The sequence below is a fragment of the Pseudorca crassidens genome, chromosome 2 (assembly GCF_039906515.1).
Source record: "Pseudorca crassidens isolate mPseCra1 chromosome 2, mPseCra1.hap1, whole genome shotgun sequence".
NCBI classification, from domain to species: domain Eukaryota; kingdom Metazoa; phylum Chordata; class Mammalia; order Artiodactyla; family Delphinidae; genus Pseudorca; species Pseudorca crassidens.
In genome coordinates, this window is record NC_090297.1 from 161,508,451 (window position 1) to 161,528,150 (window position 19,700).

At 35.0% G+C, this 19,700-nt stretch overlaps 1 protein-coding gene across 3 annotated transcripts in view; it reads right to left on the reverse strand.

Moving 5' to 3' along the window:
* The window catches only part of AHCTF1 (AT-hook containing transcription factor 1), a 79,450-nt gene that overhangs the window by 6,214 nt on the left and 53,536 nt on the right, over positions 1-19,700 (reverse strand). Inside the window, exons 24-33 of one of the 3 annotated variants that reach the window (XM_067729555.1) lie at positions 18,892-19,042; positions 18,288-18,438; positions 17,848-17,955; positions 15,490-15,682; positions 13,694-13,897; positions 12,737-13,016; positions 10,871-10,994; positions 8,648-8,745; positions 6,382-6,590; positions 2,983-4,819 (exon numbers count right to left, since the gene is read on the reverse strand). In XM_067729555.1, coding sequence (XP_067585656.1) covers positions 2,983-4,819; positions 6,382-6,590; positions 8,648-8,745; positions 10,871-10,994; positions 12,737-13,016; positions 13,694-13,897; positions 15,490-15,682; positions 17,848-17,955; positions 18,288-18,438; positions 18,892-19,042 — 3,355 coding nt within the window. Of the gene's footprint in view, positions 1-2,982; positions 4,820-6,381; positions 6,591-8,647; positions 8,746-10,870; positions 10,995-12,601; positions 13,017-13,693; positions 13,898-15,489; positions 15,683-17,847; positions 17,956-18,287; positions 18,439-18,891; positions 19,043-19,700 lie in introns of all 3 variants that reach the window. The other 2 variants (XM_067729554.1, XM_067729553.1) reach the window with 2 other exon arrangements.

Consider the following 19,700-nt stretch of genomic DNA (forward strand, 5'->3'; position numbering starts at 1 on the left):
TAAATCTATGCTCTATGAAAATGATACATTCTATTTTTCTTTTTCCAGGCTACCAGGAGCAACAGCTTCTTCGGCTTTTCAAAGACCAGCTCATATTTTTCACCTACAGTTCCCCACCGCACCCAAAGGAATAAAGAAGGAAATACAAAAATACATTATCACGTGCAAAAATGTTCGGCCCCACCATTCCTTCCATACGCTTCTATTAGCCAGACAAGACTTTATTATACTTTCAACTCCTTGCGTACTTTGGTAAGCTTCCTGAGGGTAAGTTTTGGTGGCCAGTGCTACTTAAGGCCTAAGAAGTTCAAAAGTCCTATAGATTCAAACCCAATAATGTACTGGTAAACAGCTTTCTGGGAAGGAAAAACCACCAACAACAAAAAACGCAACTCTGATTTACAGCATTTGCTTATTTCTGTGCTATAAATGTTCCATAGCTGGCTCACAAAATTCCTGAATATTTAACAACTGGCTCTCACTAGCCAGCAGGAATCGGCTCCAAGACATCAGTATTTATTCATTACCTGGGCGATGTGGGTGCTCAGTTTCACTGAATTTCAATTTCCTCATTGTGGAAAGAAGGAATAATAGTACCTGTACTACAGTGGGTTATACTGAGAATCAAACGAACTGGTGAATGTATAGCCTAGTATAGACTCAGGTATACAGCAAACCCTTCTTAAATATCTGCTGCTGAGTAATGGAATTTGAGAAAATCTATTGAAATGTAAAGCTTTACATTCTTTTTAGTTAGTGATTCTATGATATCTGTTTCTTCGACATGTTTCAATTAAATAGAGGGTGGCCTCCAGCTTTCTAATCATTTCTGTATCCACTCTTCTCTGTACCTCCCACCCCTCCTTGAAGGAGTTTTTTTTTTTAAATGCAAGTTGAATAGGCACAAGGGACAGAAGGTATTGTAAGAGTGCAGAAACTATAATCTGAGGGCAAAATAAGAAAGGAAACTAATGATGGTGTTAATTAACAAAAAGTAGTGAATACTCAATACTCACAAGAACCCTACGTAGTAGGCATTATTACCCACACTGTAAAGATGAGAAAACAAGATTCAGAAAGGTTAAATGATTTTCTGCCCAGCTAGTACGTGGCAGAAGTGAGAAATCTCAGTCCCAAATTTCTTATCTAACCTCTCTCTAACCTCATACTAGAAGATGCTTATTGTTAATACCAGAAAATCTGAAGACAATTCAAATACCTGGCAGGAGAATGCTTGAGTGATCTGCGGCACATAAGTGAGACGAAATGCCACACGTGGACTCTATCCATGTGTAAAACACAAACAAAAAAATACAAAACCACGAACACTCAGGGTTTTGAGGAAAAATGCTCATGAAATAAGTAGGAGGTGGGAGGAGCAGTATATATATCTATACACAAACCGTAGTTTGTTGGGTTTTATAAAAAACAAACTATATATTCAACTAGAAGGATATACAAGAAAATGTGAACAGTGGTTACTGGTCCTCTAGTTGACTAAATACTTTTAATTTCTAATTTTCTGTGGCAGGCATATATTATTTTTATTACAGAAAAAAGTTAGAGCTAACATGTATACAGATGACGACTATGTAAAGATAACAAATATCAGAATCACTGAGATATTTGGCTATGCTCTACCAAAAGAACCCCCAAATTTTGTGTTTACTATACTCTAAAAGTCATTAGAAAAGTATAAAAGAATTGTTAATGACATTCTTCTACCACTCACTGTTCTTTTTCATTTTAACTTTTATCTAAAATAGCAGCTTAGTAAAGTCAGCTAAAATCTCACACATTTGGTCATTTCATTTTCCTCCATGCCAAGTATAAGCATAACCACACTTTCCCAACAGCATGAAAAAACTGGATTATACAGTACTACCAAAATCTCCTATAACTACAGATCATTTTTTGGTCAAATGATCAATTCTATGGCAAAAGGCCCTTTCCTGGGCTTGTGCTATGTAAATATAACAACTGGACTTCATGAATACAATATACTTAAAGAGGTTTTTACACAGTGAATGTTGAAGACAGAAAATTTCAGTTTGCAGGTTTTTAAATGACTTATCTTTCTCTTGGCCTTCCCCAAGTCAGGAAGCAACTATATAGGATGTTCACTAATGCATTTAAAAATGCATGCAATAGTTTAAAAAAGTTTAGTAGAACAACAAAGATACCTACTTTACTTACAAGTCCCTAATCTTTATCAGCACCTTTTTAGACCTTTTTCCTTAATTGTCTCCCTCACTGAATTCCCCCCACCCCGCAAGAAATCTTAATAGCACAGATAATACTGTATATCTGTTTATGTACTTTATGTATATCTCTGCCTTATACATAAAAAAGAGTAAGATATTTTCACCCTTTTGGGAGAGACATCACTCCTGTTGAGAAGGTATGAACTATACCAACCAAACAGTACAATCATTAGCTCACTTATCGTCAGTGAGGGAGGTTGGGCATGTAGCCTTGCCAGTTCATAGACAATAGGGAATATGGATTTAAATAATTTCTGTATTGTAATCAATAGAATTCTACCGCTGTTTCCCTTCAAAACAATTTGAAGTTGTGGACATCACCTGGGATATGAGCCAAAAATGATAGTTCTATCTGGGGAGAAACCAAAATTAAGTCACAAGATATAAGGGCAGAATGAAGAGAAATAATACTATTCTAAAAAATTAAACCTATGTCAAGTGAATTATAGGATTTAAAAAGTCATGGTGAAACAGAAATTCTTGAACCTAAAAATAAACTTTAAAATATAAAATATTTAAATTTTACTATCAAAAGATCAAAATCGGTTTTTGTTTTTTGAAGGGGGAGGAATTCCCTGCAACGACAAATCATTTTTAGAAGAAATAATCCATTAGTGCCTTAACACAAAATCTAATCATGTTCGAACCAACAGAATTTTTTTTAAACTGAAGACTTTGAATGAGATGAAAATTATGCTTTGAAAAGAAATAAAAGTACCTTTCTCTTTCCTTGGAACCTTTGACACAGGAGAAGAAAATAAAAAAGACTCATTTTTTGGTTCAGAAAGGTCTGGCAACAAGATGGTCTTGCTAGATCTAGTCCTTGTGCTATGGGAAGATCTAGTCAAAGCAACTGTGGCAAGCAATTTTTCTTCTCGGTCATTTGGTTCTTTGTCTGTCATTTCTTCATCTATGCATTTTTCTGATATTGAGCGTAATAAACGTTTTTGGCTTTGGTTTTCAGTCCTTTTTGTAAGCTTCTTCTTAGAGCTCATCGCTGTAACAAGTTCCTCATTTGGCACTAAAACTGATTTTTCTAAAGCTGGTTTGCCAACATCAGCATTTTCACTTTTAGCTGGGGTGTTTCTTGTAGATTTCCTTTGGATGCCGAGACCTTCTCTCTTCTTGAGACTTCTTGCTTCCTTAACAGCCTTAGAGTCTACATCTTCAGATGGATTAATTTTTCTTGGTCTACCACGTTTCCTAGGTGTAGCAGGAGTATCAAATTCTGCTTGAAGAGTCAACTGGGATGAACCAAGTTTGGAATCTTCTATTACATCTGACGCACTAACTTCTTTCTTTTTAACCCTTTTACTATGTTGAATTGGCAGTTGCTCTTCAATGGACTCCCCACCTTGTTTATATCCTGTATTTTTAGAAGTTTCCAAATTAGAACTTCTCAATTTCCTGGTACTTCTGCTAGGACTTGATACTTTACTGACTTTCAGATCATTTATAACTTCAACACTTTCCTGATTTTCGAGAGGTTTTTTAATTCGTTTAGGAGTCCTTTTTGTAACAGATGAAAGCTTAACTTCTTTTCTAAAAGAAGTTTCTTCAGTTGCTGGTTCCAACAGCTGAGATGATTTTAAACTTCTTAATTCCCTACCTGGAGTAACCTGTAATTCTGGTTCCACAGAATTAATATTTTCTAAAGTGTCTTGATTAATTTCTTTTTTTCTCCTTCCTCTCCTAGGAGTAATAGAATTTTGAGGTATTTGCTGGTTATGAGATATTCCTTTATCATCAGAACAGGCACTTTCAAAAGCCCCTGAAATTTCTTTTGTTTTCCTAGTTTTCTTCATAACTGAAAGTCCCAGCATCTTAGGAGTAGCAACATCTGCTGACTCTTCCTGTTGTGCCGATTTGACATTCAGGTTTTGGACACGTCCTCTGTTGCGAGTTCTGGAGGAAATCATGTCATTAACCTCGCTGACATTTATAGTCACCGTACTCGTTTCCTGAACAGTCTTAAATGTAGATTTGGCTAACTTGGTGGAACACATTACCTTTTGGCTTATTAAAGGTATGTTTTCTTGAATGGACTGTTCCATTGTATCTGAAGTAATTTCTTTACTTCTTGTGTCTTTAATTACATCTAATAAATTTTCTGCGATTGCTACTTTAATTGGTTCAGGCACATATGGTAATGTCTCTACCCTTTGGGACTCCTGATTACTAGTTATGACAGATGGCAAATTTGCAACATGTCCGTGATTATCATTTTCCCCACTGTATACATGTTTTTCCTCAGTGGCTGCATTAGCTGCTTTAGCTAGCACATTAGATGCTGCAGAATCACCTGTCTCTACTTCTCCTTCTTCACCTTCCAAAATCAAGGTAAAGTTGCTCTGTGGCACAAAAAGTTCCCCATCTACTTCAGCAATGTCACACTCAGCAGAGTCTTTGTTATCAGGTAAGTCACAAAACTGTTGCTCAATGGTATCAAAATTGTATCGAAGCTTAAGAGTTCCTGAGGGATACAACTCACTAAATGAAAGATTCCTAGCCTCTTGTCCTGAATCTTGAACTTCAAGCTTTTCATGTTCAATTACCTAAAATGAATTAAAGATAAGAGACTGTTAATGTATACATTTATTTTAACCTAAAGCATAAATTTTTTTCATGACCACCTCTCCCTCGGTGTATGAATTGTTAAACATAAACTACATTTGATATGGCATGTACTTATGGGTTTACTTTATAAAATATCCATTTAAGCAATTAGACTTTCTCACTCAGTCAAAATAACTAGATAGAAAAAGATTGAGATTCTGAATGGAATTAAAAGTAGAATTCTACATTTCCCTGGCTAAAAAAGACAGTCTTAACAAAACCTTAAAAATTATTATGATGCTAACAGTTGTGATAATTAAGGACTTATTCTATTCTCACCCAAGGAAAGAAAAATTAACTGGAGAAAAAGAAACAACCCCCAAACTGTGTTTTAATGATAATCCCCAAATTACCTAACTAACCACACTTTTTCTAAACAGCATGATCCCCATAAGGTTGAAGAAGAATTCACCTACATAAGCTCCCTTGGGCTAGACTCAATCCTCTTCCCTTTGCTGGGGCTGCATAAACCATGAAATTCCTAAGGCTTTCAAGTTCAGTACCTCTCTTGCAAGGGTTTGGTGGAAGAAGGAATGCTCCTTGCATTTACCTTTTGGTAAGGGAAGGGGAGAAAAAGGAGGAGGCAGAAAGTAACAGAGAGATCTCCTGACCAAGAAGGTAGAACATTACCACCCACCTAAACAATGACATTTTCCCACTCCCCAAACATTCAGTGAAATGAAAGACTGGAAATACCCAGAAATGAGGATTCCCATTTACACCATGCCCACAAATTGTGTTAGCTTCCCAGCTGAAGGAACAGGGACTTTATCCATCTAACTCACGGTGACAATACTCATGAAACTGAATATGGATAACCATGACATTTCTATGAGTTAAACCTCCCAAATATTATACAATCACATCTCTATAAATAATTAGAAGAGGTGATTTTTCTTCATCTTAAATTCATGTATCATATAAAAGTTGCCTGTTGATAATAAAAGAGATTTGGTGGAATTTTAGGAAATGTAAGTCATATTAAATACCAACCCCCCTCCACACACACAAAAAAGCCCCCACCTTTCTGGAACGTCTAAGAAGTTAAACCCCAGCCAGCAGAACAGCATTTTCCCACAAGTATGAATGGGGGGGGTGGGGAGGGTGGGGGGTGGGAAAGAATCCTATTTAACTGTACTCAATTATTCTCAAATATACGCTCTGGATAGTTTCGATGTCACACATGTCTCTAGAGTAACCAATATCTGTTTTCTTATGGCTAAAAGAACTTTCATTTGAACCGGATACTGAGCAAAAATTAAATTATTAAAATTGTGACTTCTTTAACACAGCCTTTTGGTTTTCATGAAAAACAATTTCTTACTTAAAGGATGTGCTCCGTAATTCCACAATATATTTATATACTTTTTTGAACACAGATTTTTATAAAGAGGTTTTCATATAGTAGTCAAATAAATGAATACATTAGATTTGAACTATGGTTTGAAACCTAACTAAACCAAAACTGACTGACAAAGAAATGAAAAATTATTTTTTTTACATGAATTTCTTGAGTATCAGGAGAATCATCAGAAATTGGAGGCTTTTCTTCTGGTAAGTCAACACTTGCTTTTAGTACATCAACTTCTATTTCATGATCTTCTTTTAAGTTCAGTGCTGTTTCCTGGTCAAGCCTATGTTCAGAGATAATAGGGCCTTCAGAGATAACAAGCCCAGAGCTTCCACCATCACCAAGAACATCAGCCATAGCTGAAAGAAAAATGAGAGTTAATCTTCCATATTTTAAGCTACAAACAAAAAAAGATATATACACAACTGGGGAAGCAAACAGAAGGGAAAAGGCTGCATTGCACGTAATGTTTCCTTGAAAAACTGTCATAGTGCCAAAAAATTTCTAACATCTTAAAAGAGGAAAAGCCTATGAGGATTTACATATCACTCCTGTTTCATCAGTATCCAATCACTCAGTTTAAACAATACATATTTGCTTTCCACAAAAATAAAACACAGAAGATAAATTTTACATTTAAAAATGACAACTTTGGTTTTTCTCAACTAGAATATAATTCTTGCCCTTACTGTGAAACGATAAACTGCTCTGAGGAGCTCAGATGTGTTTGTTCCTTATTAATCTGAAAATTATGTTCACCAGGTGACTACTAGACAACCAGCTATTCTTGTTGAGCCGTTACAGAATTACATGAGGGACATGCAATCTGGGCTTTGATCTGGCTGTGAAAAGGACTAGATATTTCCCTTTTGGCAGAAAGCATCCAAATGGCCACATATTCTACCACTTAAATAAATTGGGGGGGATCATAAAGAAAAATTTCTCATCTTTCACCTTCCTCTTTAAACAACCTTTACTGGCGAAAACAATAAAATATTAAAAATCTGTGCACACTCCTTGACCCAGCAAGGCCACTTTTAGGAATCTGCTCAAAAGAAACACTGACACAGACTGTGCAAAGATGCATACACAATAATATTCACTGCAGAAATGAGACAGCAAAACAAACAAAAATGGTCATCAGCTCAAACTGTTCACCAATCAGCAATTAGTTAAGCATACCACAGAACATCCATACTATGAAATACTATTATAGCCACTAAAAAAAACAGAATTAATCTGTATTAATGACATGGAAAAATATCTTAAATACACTGTTAAGTGAAAAAAGTTGTTGATTATAATAAATTTAATTGTTAATAATTTATAATAGCTAACATTTACTGAGCTTTTATTAACAGTGAAAGCTATTAAATTTTATAGACAAAGAAACAGAAGTATAGCTCATAGTCTTATACATAGTAAGTGCAGAACAGGGTTATGAACCCAAGCAGTCTGTTTAAATCCTTGGTATTCTCCATCCACCACACTTACCTCCTCTTTCAACATACTGGGAAAAAAAATGCACAGGAAAAAAACTCAGGGAAAAGACACTTTCTTAATAATAGATTCTTAAACTGGGTAACTGGGTTATGGGGATTTTTACTTTATATGTGAGACTATGATTTCCTGATTATTTTACAGTAAATATATATTACATTCTTAATGGGCGAGGTGGGGTGGGGGGAGAACAGGTCTACTCAAACTTGTCCTAAGCCCTATTCATAATGTGACAGGCAGAAGGATATAACGGTTAAGAACATGAGCTCTAGAGTCAGACAGTGTCAACACCATATGTGAAATGCTTAGACAAGTCCTCACGTGAAATGCTTAGACAAGTTCTAGGCACAGGCATTCAAGGTGTCTGCTTTCCCTAAACCCAACTGTGAGTTCAATGAGGAAAATATATGTTCCTCATCTCTGTATAGTCAGGGTCTGAGAGGAGGCACTCAAAAACAAAAAAAACAAATTCCATGTATCTGTTCATTTTCCCTGGAGCAAATTCAGTCATTTGAGATTATTTTCTAATAATAATAAGCCAATCTTGGCTATATGTTACCACAAACACAGAATAAATATGGAAGTTTCCCTGTATATATAACTGAATCTCAGAAGATCAAAAAGCAGGTGTGCAGTCTGGCTGGGGACTGGTAATTTACTTTGCTCTTCTTTAAATATGTCCACAAAAGCTATTCTAAGACTTCCACTATGAGAACCAAAGAGTGTTTTATAAGCAACCCACTGTTTGGTAGCTAACATACCTCCTCAGAATTCTATTTTTAGCTGGGGAAACAACTGGAGAATAACTGAGATAACAAAGTCTGGATTATTATTCAGATTCTTTTGTCCTAAGAATAGAACACTCTTTAGACACAACACTAAAATGAAATAATTCTAAAGTCAAAATAATACATACATTTATTGTTACCTGCTCTAATTGTAGAGGTACAGCTTTCAACAGATACTAGTCCTTCGTCTAAAACAGGTACCTTGGACTTCGGGGTGAGGATTTTCCTTTAGAAATTGAAATATATACTTTAGTGTGTAAGAAGATTCCATCTGCTCTAACCTGCTTTACCCAATTCTTACTTTTCATTTTGTTCATGAAAACTGAGGTTCAGAGAAAATACCATGCAACTTCATCCAGAATAATACTAAATAATTTACAAGTGAATTTAGAAACAAGTAATGCTGTATTTGTTTTTCCTATTTTCTAAATTTTTTTTGTTGAATACAATGGCATGACCTTAAACTACAAATAAAATGATTTTAAAATGCTGGTCAGTATAAATTACACTTAGGCCAATTTTTAATTATCTGTGGCCACATTCTTCAAATAAATCTATCAAATATTATAGACATTTCCCCCATATACTCAGTAGAATCAGATTCAATATTTTATTGCTAACTGGAAAGCACATGATAAATGCCTCAAAATCGGAGACCAGTGTGACCTGCGTTAATTCACTTGATAAGTGTTCTGGAAAGATGCTGACAGTGGTCCCTTTCTATTCTGAGCTGGCCTTTCCCTAAAGCCAACTAAAGCATGCTGATTTTTTAAACTGGACAAACTGTAAAGTAAATTCAAGAAAAAGTATGTATTTGGAATATATACACATTTATTTGTAGGTATATTTGTAAGACTTAACTCAATCACAATATTTATAGTAAGGATAACTAAGAACCCACAACCAAATAAGTTTACATTTAAAAAGGAACTAGCTTGCCAAGGATGGTGAATATTCACCTAGATTGTTACTGATGATGGCTCTTTTGATTTGCCATTGTTGTGATTATCCATCAAACCCATTACAATAAATATTAGTTTTCAATAAAATTTCAAAAACCTTAGAATTAAACAACAAAACAATCTTGATAATCCTTTTGTACTGTTTCTCCCTCTTTTTCCATGAAGGCCTGGCAAAGATCACAGTTTATCAGGATTTCTCTTCTCAAAAGTGAAGCATCTGATTGAGTTCAATGTATGAGAGGTGACTATCATGATACTGATTTTTGTGGGTGGTTTGTGAAGTCACTCTCAAGACTTATAAATCAATGAACCACTTACAACGCCTTAAATTATCACATTTTATGTGGGTTAATCTTAGTAAATTACCCTTACTACTTCTTGATAACTGAAGCTGCAACTTTTTTGGTATTCTCTATAACAGCAGTCAACCTTTTTGGCACCAGGGACCAGTTTCGTGGAAGACAGTTTTTCCACGGATGAGGGGGGATGGTTCAGGCAGTAATGCGAGCGATGGGGAGCGACAGATGACGCTTCACTTGCTCGCCCGCCACTCACCTCCTGCTGTGCGGCCCGGTTCCTAACCGGTACCGGTCCGCAGCCCCGGGGTTGGAGACCCCTGCTCTGCAACAGTGCTGCTCAAAGTGCTGATATACAATGTGTCCAGTCTTGCAATGAGATAAGGAGTTTATGCCAGAAGGTCAATCAATCAATTACTTCACTGATTAGCTCAGCTGACTTTCAAAAAAGGCTACTGATATATATTCTAACAGAAGCTGCTATCTTGTTGTAGACCATAAACTGGGAACTGGCATCAATCTTACTAGACCGCACTTTAAGTAGCACTGCCATACATCATCTAGTACACGGGCTAAATGTGTTAAGTGCTAAATGAAACGGAATAATTGGGAGCATAACAGTTCCAGCAGTCACTGAAAAACAAAAACTGCTAGAGTCTTGTATCAATCAAATGGCAGGGAACACTACTGCCTCTGAACCATCTCCCTTATGCTCTGCCTTGGTGCTATAGGATACATACCTGATCATCCTGAAACCACTGAAAATGGGACAGCATGGAGGGATGCGTGGCTGTGAGTGACACTTTTGGTATTCAACAAAAATAGAATCACCAAAGAATATTAAAGAGTTCTGCCTCAACTTATCATGTCTCTATATATTTAGGAAACATCTGGTATCATTCTCAGATTTCATAATAACTACGAAATAACACAGTTGTACAAATTAACTTCTTTCATAACAGAAAACTTTACCAAAATGGAAATGCCAAAGATCAAAATAAGAGCTCATCTATGCATAGAATATCAATATTTACTACTGCTTCACAGTTGCATTAAACTTTATTAATATTTGAAATTTTCTCTATAAACTTACCCTTCACAGACTGATGGTACACAAAGAGAAGCTTCAACTCCTTGAATGGGGCTTAAGGTATTTAATTCTGAAAGTGCCCCCTCTGCAACTAAGAGATCCTTTGTTTCTGCATCTTCTAAAGTGCCTATAAATCACACAGTTAAGAACATTCATAATTATTTAGGCTAAATGTTTAGCGATTACTCACGGTCTTGGCCTATTCCTTTTTAATAAGTTGTTGGGTCTGCTTTTTGTACTTTTAGATTTACTCCATTGGCATCAGACTGCAAGTTCCTTCTAATTCTCTGAGCCTAGGTCAAGAGCCCCCCTCCCAACCCCCTCTCTTTCATCTACCACTCACACTTTTGGCTTAACAGGCACTGTTGCAAGTGTTTTACATTTAACAACTCTCTTAATCCTCAACATCCAAAGAGGTAGTACTATTACTCCCATTTTACAGATGAGAAAACAGAAGCATATGGTTACACTGCTTATCCCAGATCACAAACCTAGTAACTAGCTGAGCTAGTAAGATTCAAATCTAGCTATTTCACTCTAAAGTTTGTGCTATATAATCCCCCACAAAAACAATAAAAATTTCTATTTGAGACTGTCTAATCATTTTAGGACTAATCAATGAAGATACTGCCATGAACATCCTTGTTCAACTTTCACCATTCAAATATTTCAGTGGAACACAGCACATCAAAAGAGTAATGTAAACTTCTAAACATATGCTATTTATAAAGAGAGTCCTAAATTCTTAGAGCAATTAATAATGTGTATATTTATTAAATAAAGACATCATAGCCCAAACTTCACTGCATTCACATTTTAAGAAACCTTAGTTCAGCTTAGGCAGAACGTATTTCCCCAAAGAAACCACTATGACACAGATTTTTATATAAGTATTGGGTTTTACATATTTAAAGTTAAGAATTACCTTTAAATCTATGCAGGGGTAAGAAAACATAAAAATAGAATAACTTTTCTGATCCACCAATTCTAAGCCAAATCTCTCCCCTTCCTGGTGTACTATCTACTGGTCCCTTCTATGTTCCCCAGTGTAGCATTTATCAAACTGCATTGTACGTGCTTGTTTGATATAATCCACTAGGTTCAAAATTACATGTGGGCAGGTGCTATGTCTACTTATTACTTTATCACTTAGCACACACAAAGCCGGAGCCCACCTGTTGCACATAAATTAGGGGCTCAAAATTTTTTTGACAAATGAATATAAAGACAATAAATTCATGGGTCTTTAGACATTACTTATCAGTTCCAGTGATTATTTTGGAGGTAGGGATGGAGAGTAGAATGAACTTCCTGTTTTCTGAGCAGCCTTCTAGAAAGTTGAGGCTGCTGTATGGATAAGTTAATCTAGTCTGTAAAGGTAGTATTATTATTTCTCATAGCTATAGGAAGACCTTAAGTCACACTGATACCTGACATTTCTTCCTTAACCATTACTGTTCTTTTCCAAATTTCATTTCCAAATAAAAACAGAACACACATTAAGTTCCGCTCTCCTCAAATCTCATACCTACTTATAATGAATGTAACAATATAAGTAAGCCATATTTGTAAGTGGAAAGAATTAAGATATGTGTATTATGTCTAGAACCTACTGTGCTGTGACCATACAATTATTTAACCCCGATGCTTTTCTGAAAAAGCAGACAAACCTCTATTACAAATTTTACTGAAGAGTATCAATGGCCATTTTGAATATTTGGGATGAGTTCTTACCCATTTGTTTCTCCAGGTCTGGAGGAGTTACTTCCAATTCAAATGTATCTTTATCACTGTTCTCAGTCTGTTCAGTTAAATTAGTAATTTGTTCAGTGGAAGAGCGTGTCACTGGCTTAGAGCCCATGAAAATACCTTCAAAGTCTTCTGGTGATGGAGCATCCTGATACTCCAAGGTAGTCTGGTCTGATCTGGTTGAAGTATTGCTATTTTCTATGTTCACATCCAGTTTCTCCAAACTTTGTGAAGTTGTATCCTGTGACCTCACATTAATTTCTTGATGGTCCTTTTCAGGGCTATTCAGGGGAAAAGATGTTGCCTTATCTTTATTCTTCAGCCATTCAGCTTCTGCTGGAACTGCACATTTATGGAAAGGTGCAGTAATTAATGCTTTTGTTTTGCTGTCATCTGCAGCCTGTTAAGTAAAAGGTTTGGAGAAAAATAATTTTACTAGTAAAAATCAGTCACATCTAAGCTATCCATCCCAATCATACCCACCCTTTCCACGTTCCGTTTTTCTCCAAATTCTTTTCTCCATCAAAATTCACTTATTCTAAACCCATTCTCTTCAGATTGCTGATTAAAAGTTAATGATTGTTAATGGTTCTCTAATTGGTAATAGACCACTAATCCCAAAAGACTAAAACACAGAATAGGCAAGATGCCCAATAAGCACCAATGAGTTCCTATTAACCTACAGTGGAGCTCTGAAGACATACCCTCCCTAAATAGACAACGAACTAGGAACTTAGTAAGAGAAGCAGTACAATACGGGTTAAAAAAACAAAGAAATTTAAAGAAACAAAACAAAACAATTCTAGTCCCATTTCTACCACCAAAAAGCTATTTGGTTATAGATAATTTGGCTTGGCGCTTCTAGTCCTATTTTCTTCACCTGTAAGTGATGGGTTTGGCTTGGCCAAGGCCCTAAAGTTGCCTTCTGAACTAATGTCTTCTGATTTTATGACTACCTGCAAGACTGTACATAAAAATCTATAGTGATATTATATAAATCAATTTATCTAACTTTTTACTTATAAGAGCTAATATATTCTTATTAAATCCTTTTGTTCCAACTATTATCAAACTTACTCCAGCAGTCCATTTTATGGTTATGCCTTCTTCCATGAATGAAATTCTAGTTTCTTTAAGTCGTAAAGGAGGAGTAAGAGACCTTCCAGGTGACAAAGAGGGAGACGCTAAAGGTGTTGTTCGAAGACCAGACCTTAGGATGGATTGAGGAGTGAACTCGGCAAATCCAGGGGAAGTAACTGACATAGCCAAAGTCTTAGCTTTCTATGACAAAGAGCAAATGGAATTCACTATTAGTGTTTGTAAAAGGCACCTACACAAGGACAGACAGGGCCAAGCGAGTCACAATGGTGGCTATATTCTCATCTCCAATAAAAATATCAATAAAAAGTTGTATTACACATTACTGGAAATACAAAATTCTACTCAGGGCTTTCTATATATAAGGCTATAAAAATAAACCATAAAGCTGCATCCATAATCATTCTAAAGACCTTGGTTATTCCCAGGTTTAAGTTCAACTTAATAAAGTGCTGAGATAAGATAAATTATTTAACTATTGCTTAGAAAACTTTAGTTAGGTGAAAGAGATGATAGTGTGTGATGAACAGAACCTAGTTTAATTATAGCAAGCTAATCTAAATTAGACTAACTTTAAGAATGTTTTTGAAAAAATATAATTCCATCACGACTCCAATAGTAACTGAATTACTTATAAGAATTCTGACTGGTTTACTATAATGAATGCAAATAATTAGCATAGGAACTAGTTAGCAGAAATATTGATAATTCCTTCACTTAACCTCTCCTTTAAAGGACTAGTAAACAGATTATTGGATCCTGTTACATTATTAAATTCCATTAGATCTGTTACAAGATTATACTGATTTTTTTCCTAGATTCATTTTGGTAGCAAGTACAAAATTATTCCCTCATTTAATTTCATTTGAACTTAGCCCTAGAGAATAAAATGTGAATGTTTTTCTATAGAAGAAAAAAAGTAATACTATACTGGATATTAAATGTCAGGAACTTAATAATCTTAGCAAGCTTCTTTTCAACTTCTTTTAATAACTATTTTAGGTCTAGCATTTATTACAGTATCTTTTATCCAACCTGAAAAATAAGAATTCCCTGGCTTCACTTTAAATGCTGGATATCCAGAAACAATTAAGAAAAAACAACAACAAAAAAAGAAAGCTTCTGGGACTGAATCCAGAGCACTGGACAACGAGCTTGTGGATAACATATGTGAAAACATTTTGACAACGGGAGGGTAAAAGTCCACTGCTACCAGTCATCTCAAGTTTAGTTTTGTGGTTTCTCAGCTAATAATTTATCAGAGAGGGTGAAGGAAAGAGCAATTCCCTACTGATAGTAGGAAAGAGTAACAGTTTATAATTTTACTGAAGAAGCCAGAATTTTAAAATAAATTTTTCTAAAAATATTAAGAACTAAAAAGCATTTGATAAAGGAAAGAAATAATGGCAAAATGCTATCAGAAACTGAATTAAAAAAAAAAGCAAATCCAAGAATATGAAAGCATTTTTCAAAGGAAAAAGGCCTATTTATAATAACCACAGAGGCCTGCATTACTTTCAGAGCAATATAACTGTTAACCTTGAGCATAGTGCCCGTTAACCACAAAGGGTAAATTTAATGAAGTCTGTTTCTGAAAATATAAAAATACAGTAAGCATTGTGGAAACATATCCACAGAAAAGAAAAAAGGAAAATAAAGGCTTAAAGCCCCTTATTACCCAAAGATATCAATTATAAACAGCTTCTTTCTCTCTGCTACTTGAAAAGTAAGAACTTCCTAGCTTCACTAGGAATGCTAGACATGTTAATACTTACCTTAACTATAAGAGGAGTTTCAAGTAAATGTAATTCTGAAGCCCTGGAAGAATTGTGACGTGATCCTTTTGATTGTGAATTTACTGGCAATGAGGTGGACGCCAGGGACAAAGGAGATCTTGTGGGGCTTTGCTGAATAAATCCCAAACACTGAGAAGGCTGGGGGACAGGATGAACAACCAAATCCAGCAGTCTGTAATCACAGCATACATATAAATAGAAAAATCCTGGTAACATACTTGAGTTATACTGAAGGAACAAAAGAATTAGTACCCCATTTAATTATGCAGACTTCTATATTCACTAGTAAATATAACCATATGAAAATATAAATTCAGACAAGTATATTACTGTAATGCCACCCTTAGTTCCAGAAATCAAAATTAATTCAGTAGCAAAAAAGAGAATTATGAATTCTAGATAACAATTTGGTCATCCCCCTGCAACCCTGAAAAGGAGTTCTAGCCCTCCTCCCTCCCTTTTACCAATATTTACTGAGCCCCTACTATGTGCCAGGCATTATTTTCAAATGAAGATGAACTGTTAATGATTTAAATACTCAAGAAAACAAGGCAATGTTTCCCTAGCAATCCATTTGCTATGTTTCCCTAGCAATCCATTTGCTACAATTCACTTTCACAACATAAAAATTCCTTTCACCCACATGTGAGGTACCTAATGAATACTGGTTTATTTACCTTTATGGTTCTAATCACAATAAAGACTAGGCTTACCAACCAAAAAAAAAAGTTAATTTTCTCAAATTAATGAGGTTAGTGGCAAAAGAGAATCCCAGGATTCTACTAAATGGCTTTCTATAGTGTCCTGGACATTTTTATCATATCAAATGATAGGACAGAGAGCCTTAACACTTTTATTATCGTTCCTTTCTTGAACCTCAGATCTATTAAAATACAAAGGAACTGAGAAAAAGTGACTTGTGGGAAAAATATCAAAACTACTGGTAGGAAAACAGAATGCCAGTGATAATGACATCCATTTGAAGCAATCTTCTTACCATCTCCTGAGGGTAATTAAAGGAAAAGAACCTCAATCTAATAAAATCCAAGAAAGGGAAAATCCTTTCACGATTTGAAAATATATCCATTATGCACACTACAAACAGCTTTGGCCCCAATTGCTTTTAAGTTATTAACTTATTCTGAGTACTTTATTCTTAGTATCATAGGTTCAGATAACTTTATTCCCATAAAATTATGTCATTCTGCCATTGATAAAATGTAAACAATCAAAAATTTCCAACAATTATGGTCATATTATTAAAGAATCATTACATTGAGACACTTGTTTGTTCTCTGCTATTGATGATTATGAACACTTCTCAACTCTTCAATGTTCTTAAATAAAATAAACACAATCACAATTTCATGTTGGATGCAAAATTTCAATTTAACTATTTACTTTTCTAATACCACAGGTTAAGAAATAAAATATTATTGCATCTGAAGCCACTTAAGACATTTTAGTAGGCTCTGTTACACAGGAACAAGCTTTAAGAAGCCAACCAAGATTAGTTGGGATTTATAAAAATAAGCTTTATTCATGGGTCAATCAACAATGAGATTAAAGAAAGCAAGTTAATAGTTTATTTTGCTCATGATTTTAATAAAACAAAGTTTGCCTCTTTTCTCTAGGCAGTCTGAAATCATTAAGCAAAAATTCTAAGCAGACAATCAACTGATGCAAAATTTCTTAAAATTACTATAATACTGCCCAAATTATTCATTTACAGCAAGCATTAAAAACTCATTCAAGAATTTAAAACAATATTTATAAAAATTTTAAAGACAATTTAAAAATTACAGTGTAATTATTAACTGTATCACCTCACACTGGTCAGAACGGCTATCATCAAAAAGTCTACAAATAATAAATGCTGGAGAGGGTGTGGAGAAATACGAATCCTCCTACGCTGTTGCTGGGAATGTAAATTGGTGCAGTCACTATGGAGAACAGTATGGAGGTTCCTTAAAAAACTAAAAATAGAGTTACCATATGATCCAGCAATCCCATTCCTAGGCATATATCCAGAAATGAAGAAAATTCTAATTCGAAAAGGTACATGCGCCCCAATGTTCATAGCAGGACTATTTACAATAGCCAAGACATGGAAACAACCCAAGTGCCAGTCAACAGACAACTGGTTTAAGAAAATGTGGTATATATATATAATGGAATTAGTCATAAAAAAAGAATGAAATGTTGTCATTTGCAGCAACATGAATGGACTTAGAGAATACCATACTAAGTAAAGTCAGATAGAGAAAGACAAATTTTATATCACAGTGTAATTCTTATCTAACCTTGTCTTTTAAAAGTGATTTAATAAATTCTTACCTAGAAATTTTTTGTGATGCTTTTGAAATTGGTGTTCCAACAAATGCCTCAGGCAGCTCTGGATCTGGGAGGGAATATACTATAGGAGATGGTTCCTCTATTTTAGGACTACGAAGAAAATAAAAATTTAACTTTTGATTATGTATCATGAGGAGGATTAAATTACAAATGCTATAAGAAGGTGAGATCAGATGGGAGAAGGGGGCTTTCATTTTTTTCCTTAGTGCATTTCTGCCTATTTACAAATAACGAACATAATTTGGTTTTAAATTTCAAGACAAAGAACATTCTTCTTGCAAGAAAAGTAGACAACATAAAAAAAAGAGTTTTCCTTTTTATATATATTAATAAGCTCTAAGGCTGGATTGTTTATGAATGCAGCTGATATCCAGGAAAGATTAACAAGTAGCATGACTATAAAAGGTGTAAGAAAAACATACCTATTGTAGACAGAGATGCTATTTTTAGGTTCATTACTTGCCCAGACCTCTCCAATTTTAGATAACACATTACTGATGAAAGTAGATCTTGTTAACACAGTTCCTGTTACAGCTTGCTTTGGAACTGCTGATAATGGTCTTGGCCTAGAAACTGTAAAATGAAAAAGGTAGGATTTAATTTCATCTCTAACACCAGAATTTTAATAGATTAATATGTAAGAGTGATTGGAGAAAACGAAACACAACATAAGGGCAGTTAAAGTTATATTTGGTTTAGCAACATCTATGCAGAAATTTAACAATTTGGGCTTTTAGGAGATGGTAAAATAATTATTCTACATGTTTTCTAGAAGTTAGACAGGAGTCTTCAAATGAAATAAAAAGAGTTCTGTCATTTTGTATTAAATAAACTGTAAAAAGTTCCAAGAAAGCTTTTGAGTTCTTGGGGTAGAGTAGCCAGTAAAAAAAAAAAAAAAAAGTACCACTGTGAGGAATCAAAGCAACATTGAGCTAAACAGAAGATAACGATGGTTTCAGAAGATAATCAATCATTCAATATCTTTTCTAGCCCAATACTTTATGACATTTTTCAATGATATCCTACCTTCTCGAAGAACTGATGATGCTGACAGATGGTAAGGCTTAGCTCGCTCAGTGGCTAATTTTCGCTGGACTCTAGGAAGAATTTTCCCATATTGGTCTAATATAGAATTTCGAGCCACTGATCTCTCTCGCAAACGAGGATCACGATCATTCTGTTGAACATATCATAACTGGTAAAAATTTAATCTTCAAAAATGTTAGTGCTATGTTTATATATCTACCATTTAATGTTAATTATGAATATGCAAGAATATCTTCCTCCTTCCTACATATCCATTCTTCCAAACCAAGGACCTCATACACACACCTAATTGCTTCATCAGTCCTTACCCGTCACTAAATTCCAAGCCTCTCCTTCCCAGCCTTGATTATTCACAATAAAAGCAATCGTTATCATTTACTAAGCAACATGTTCACACACACCTCTGTGCATCCTCACACAGAGATACTGTCATTTTGCAATTGAGGAAACCAAGGTTCAGAGAGTGTGCTCATTTGTTCACACAGAGCAAATGAACAATTAGCCCAACCCCTACAGTCCATACTTGTTGCACTATTTATTTCCTACTACTATCCTCTACCAATTCCTCTTGTTTTCCGAGTGAAGCAGTAAGTCTGGCAAGACTGTGGGCAGATATCTAAACAGAAATTGCATATATGAAAGAATTAGATAAGTAACAATACCCTGTTTCTCAATTCTGCTACAGAAGCCAAGAAGAGGATTTCCTAAACTCAAGATTATACAATGCTCAGCGGCTACCGAACTACAAGCTCTCATATAATAAAGTCACCTGTTTTCCCTATTCTCTT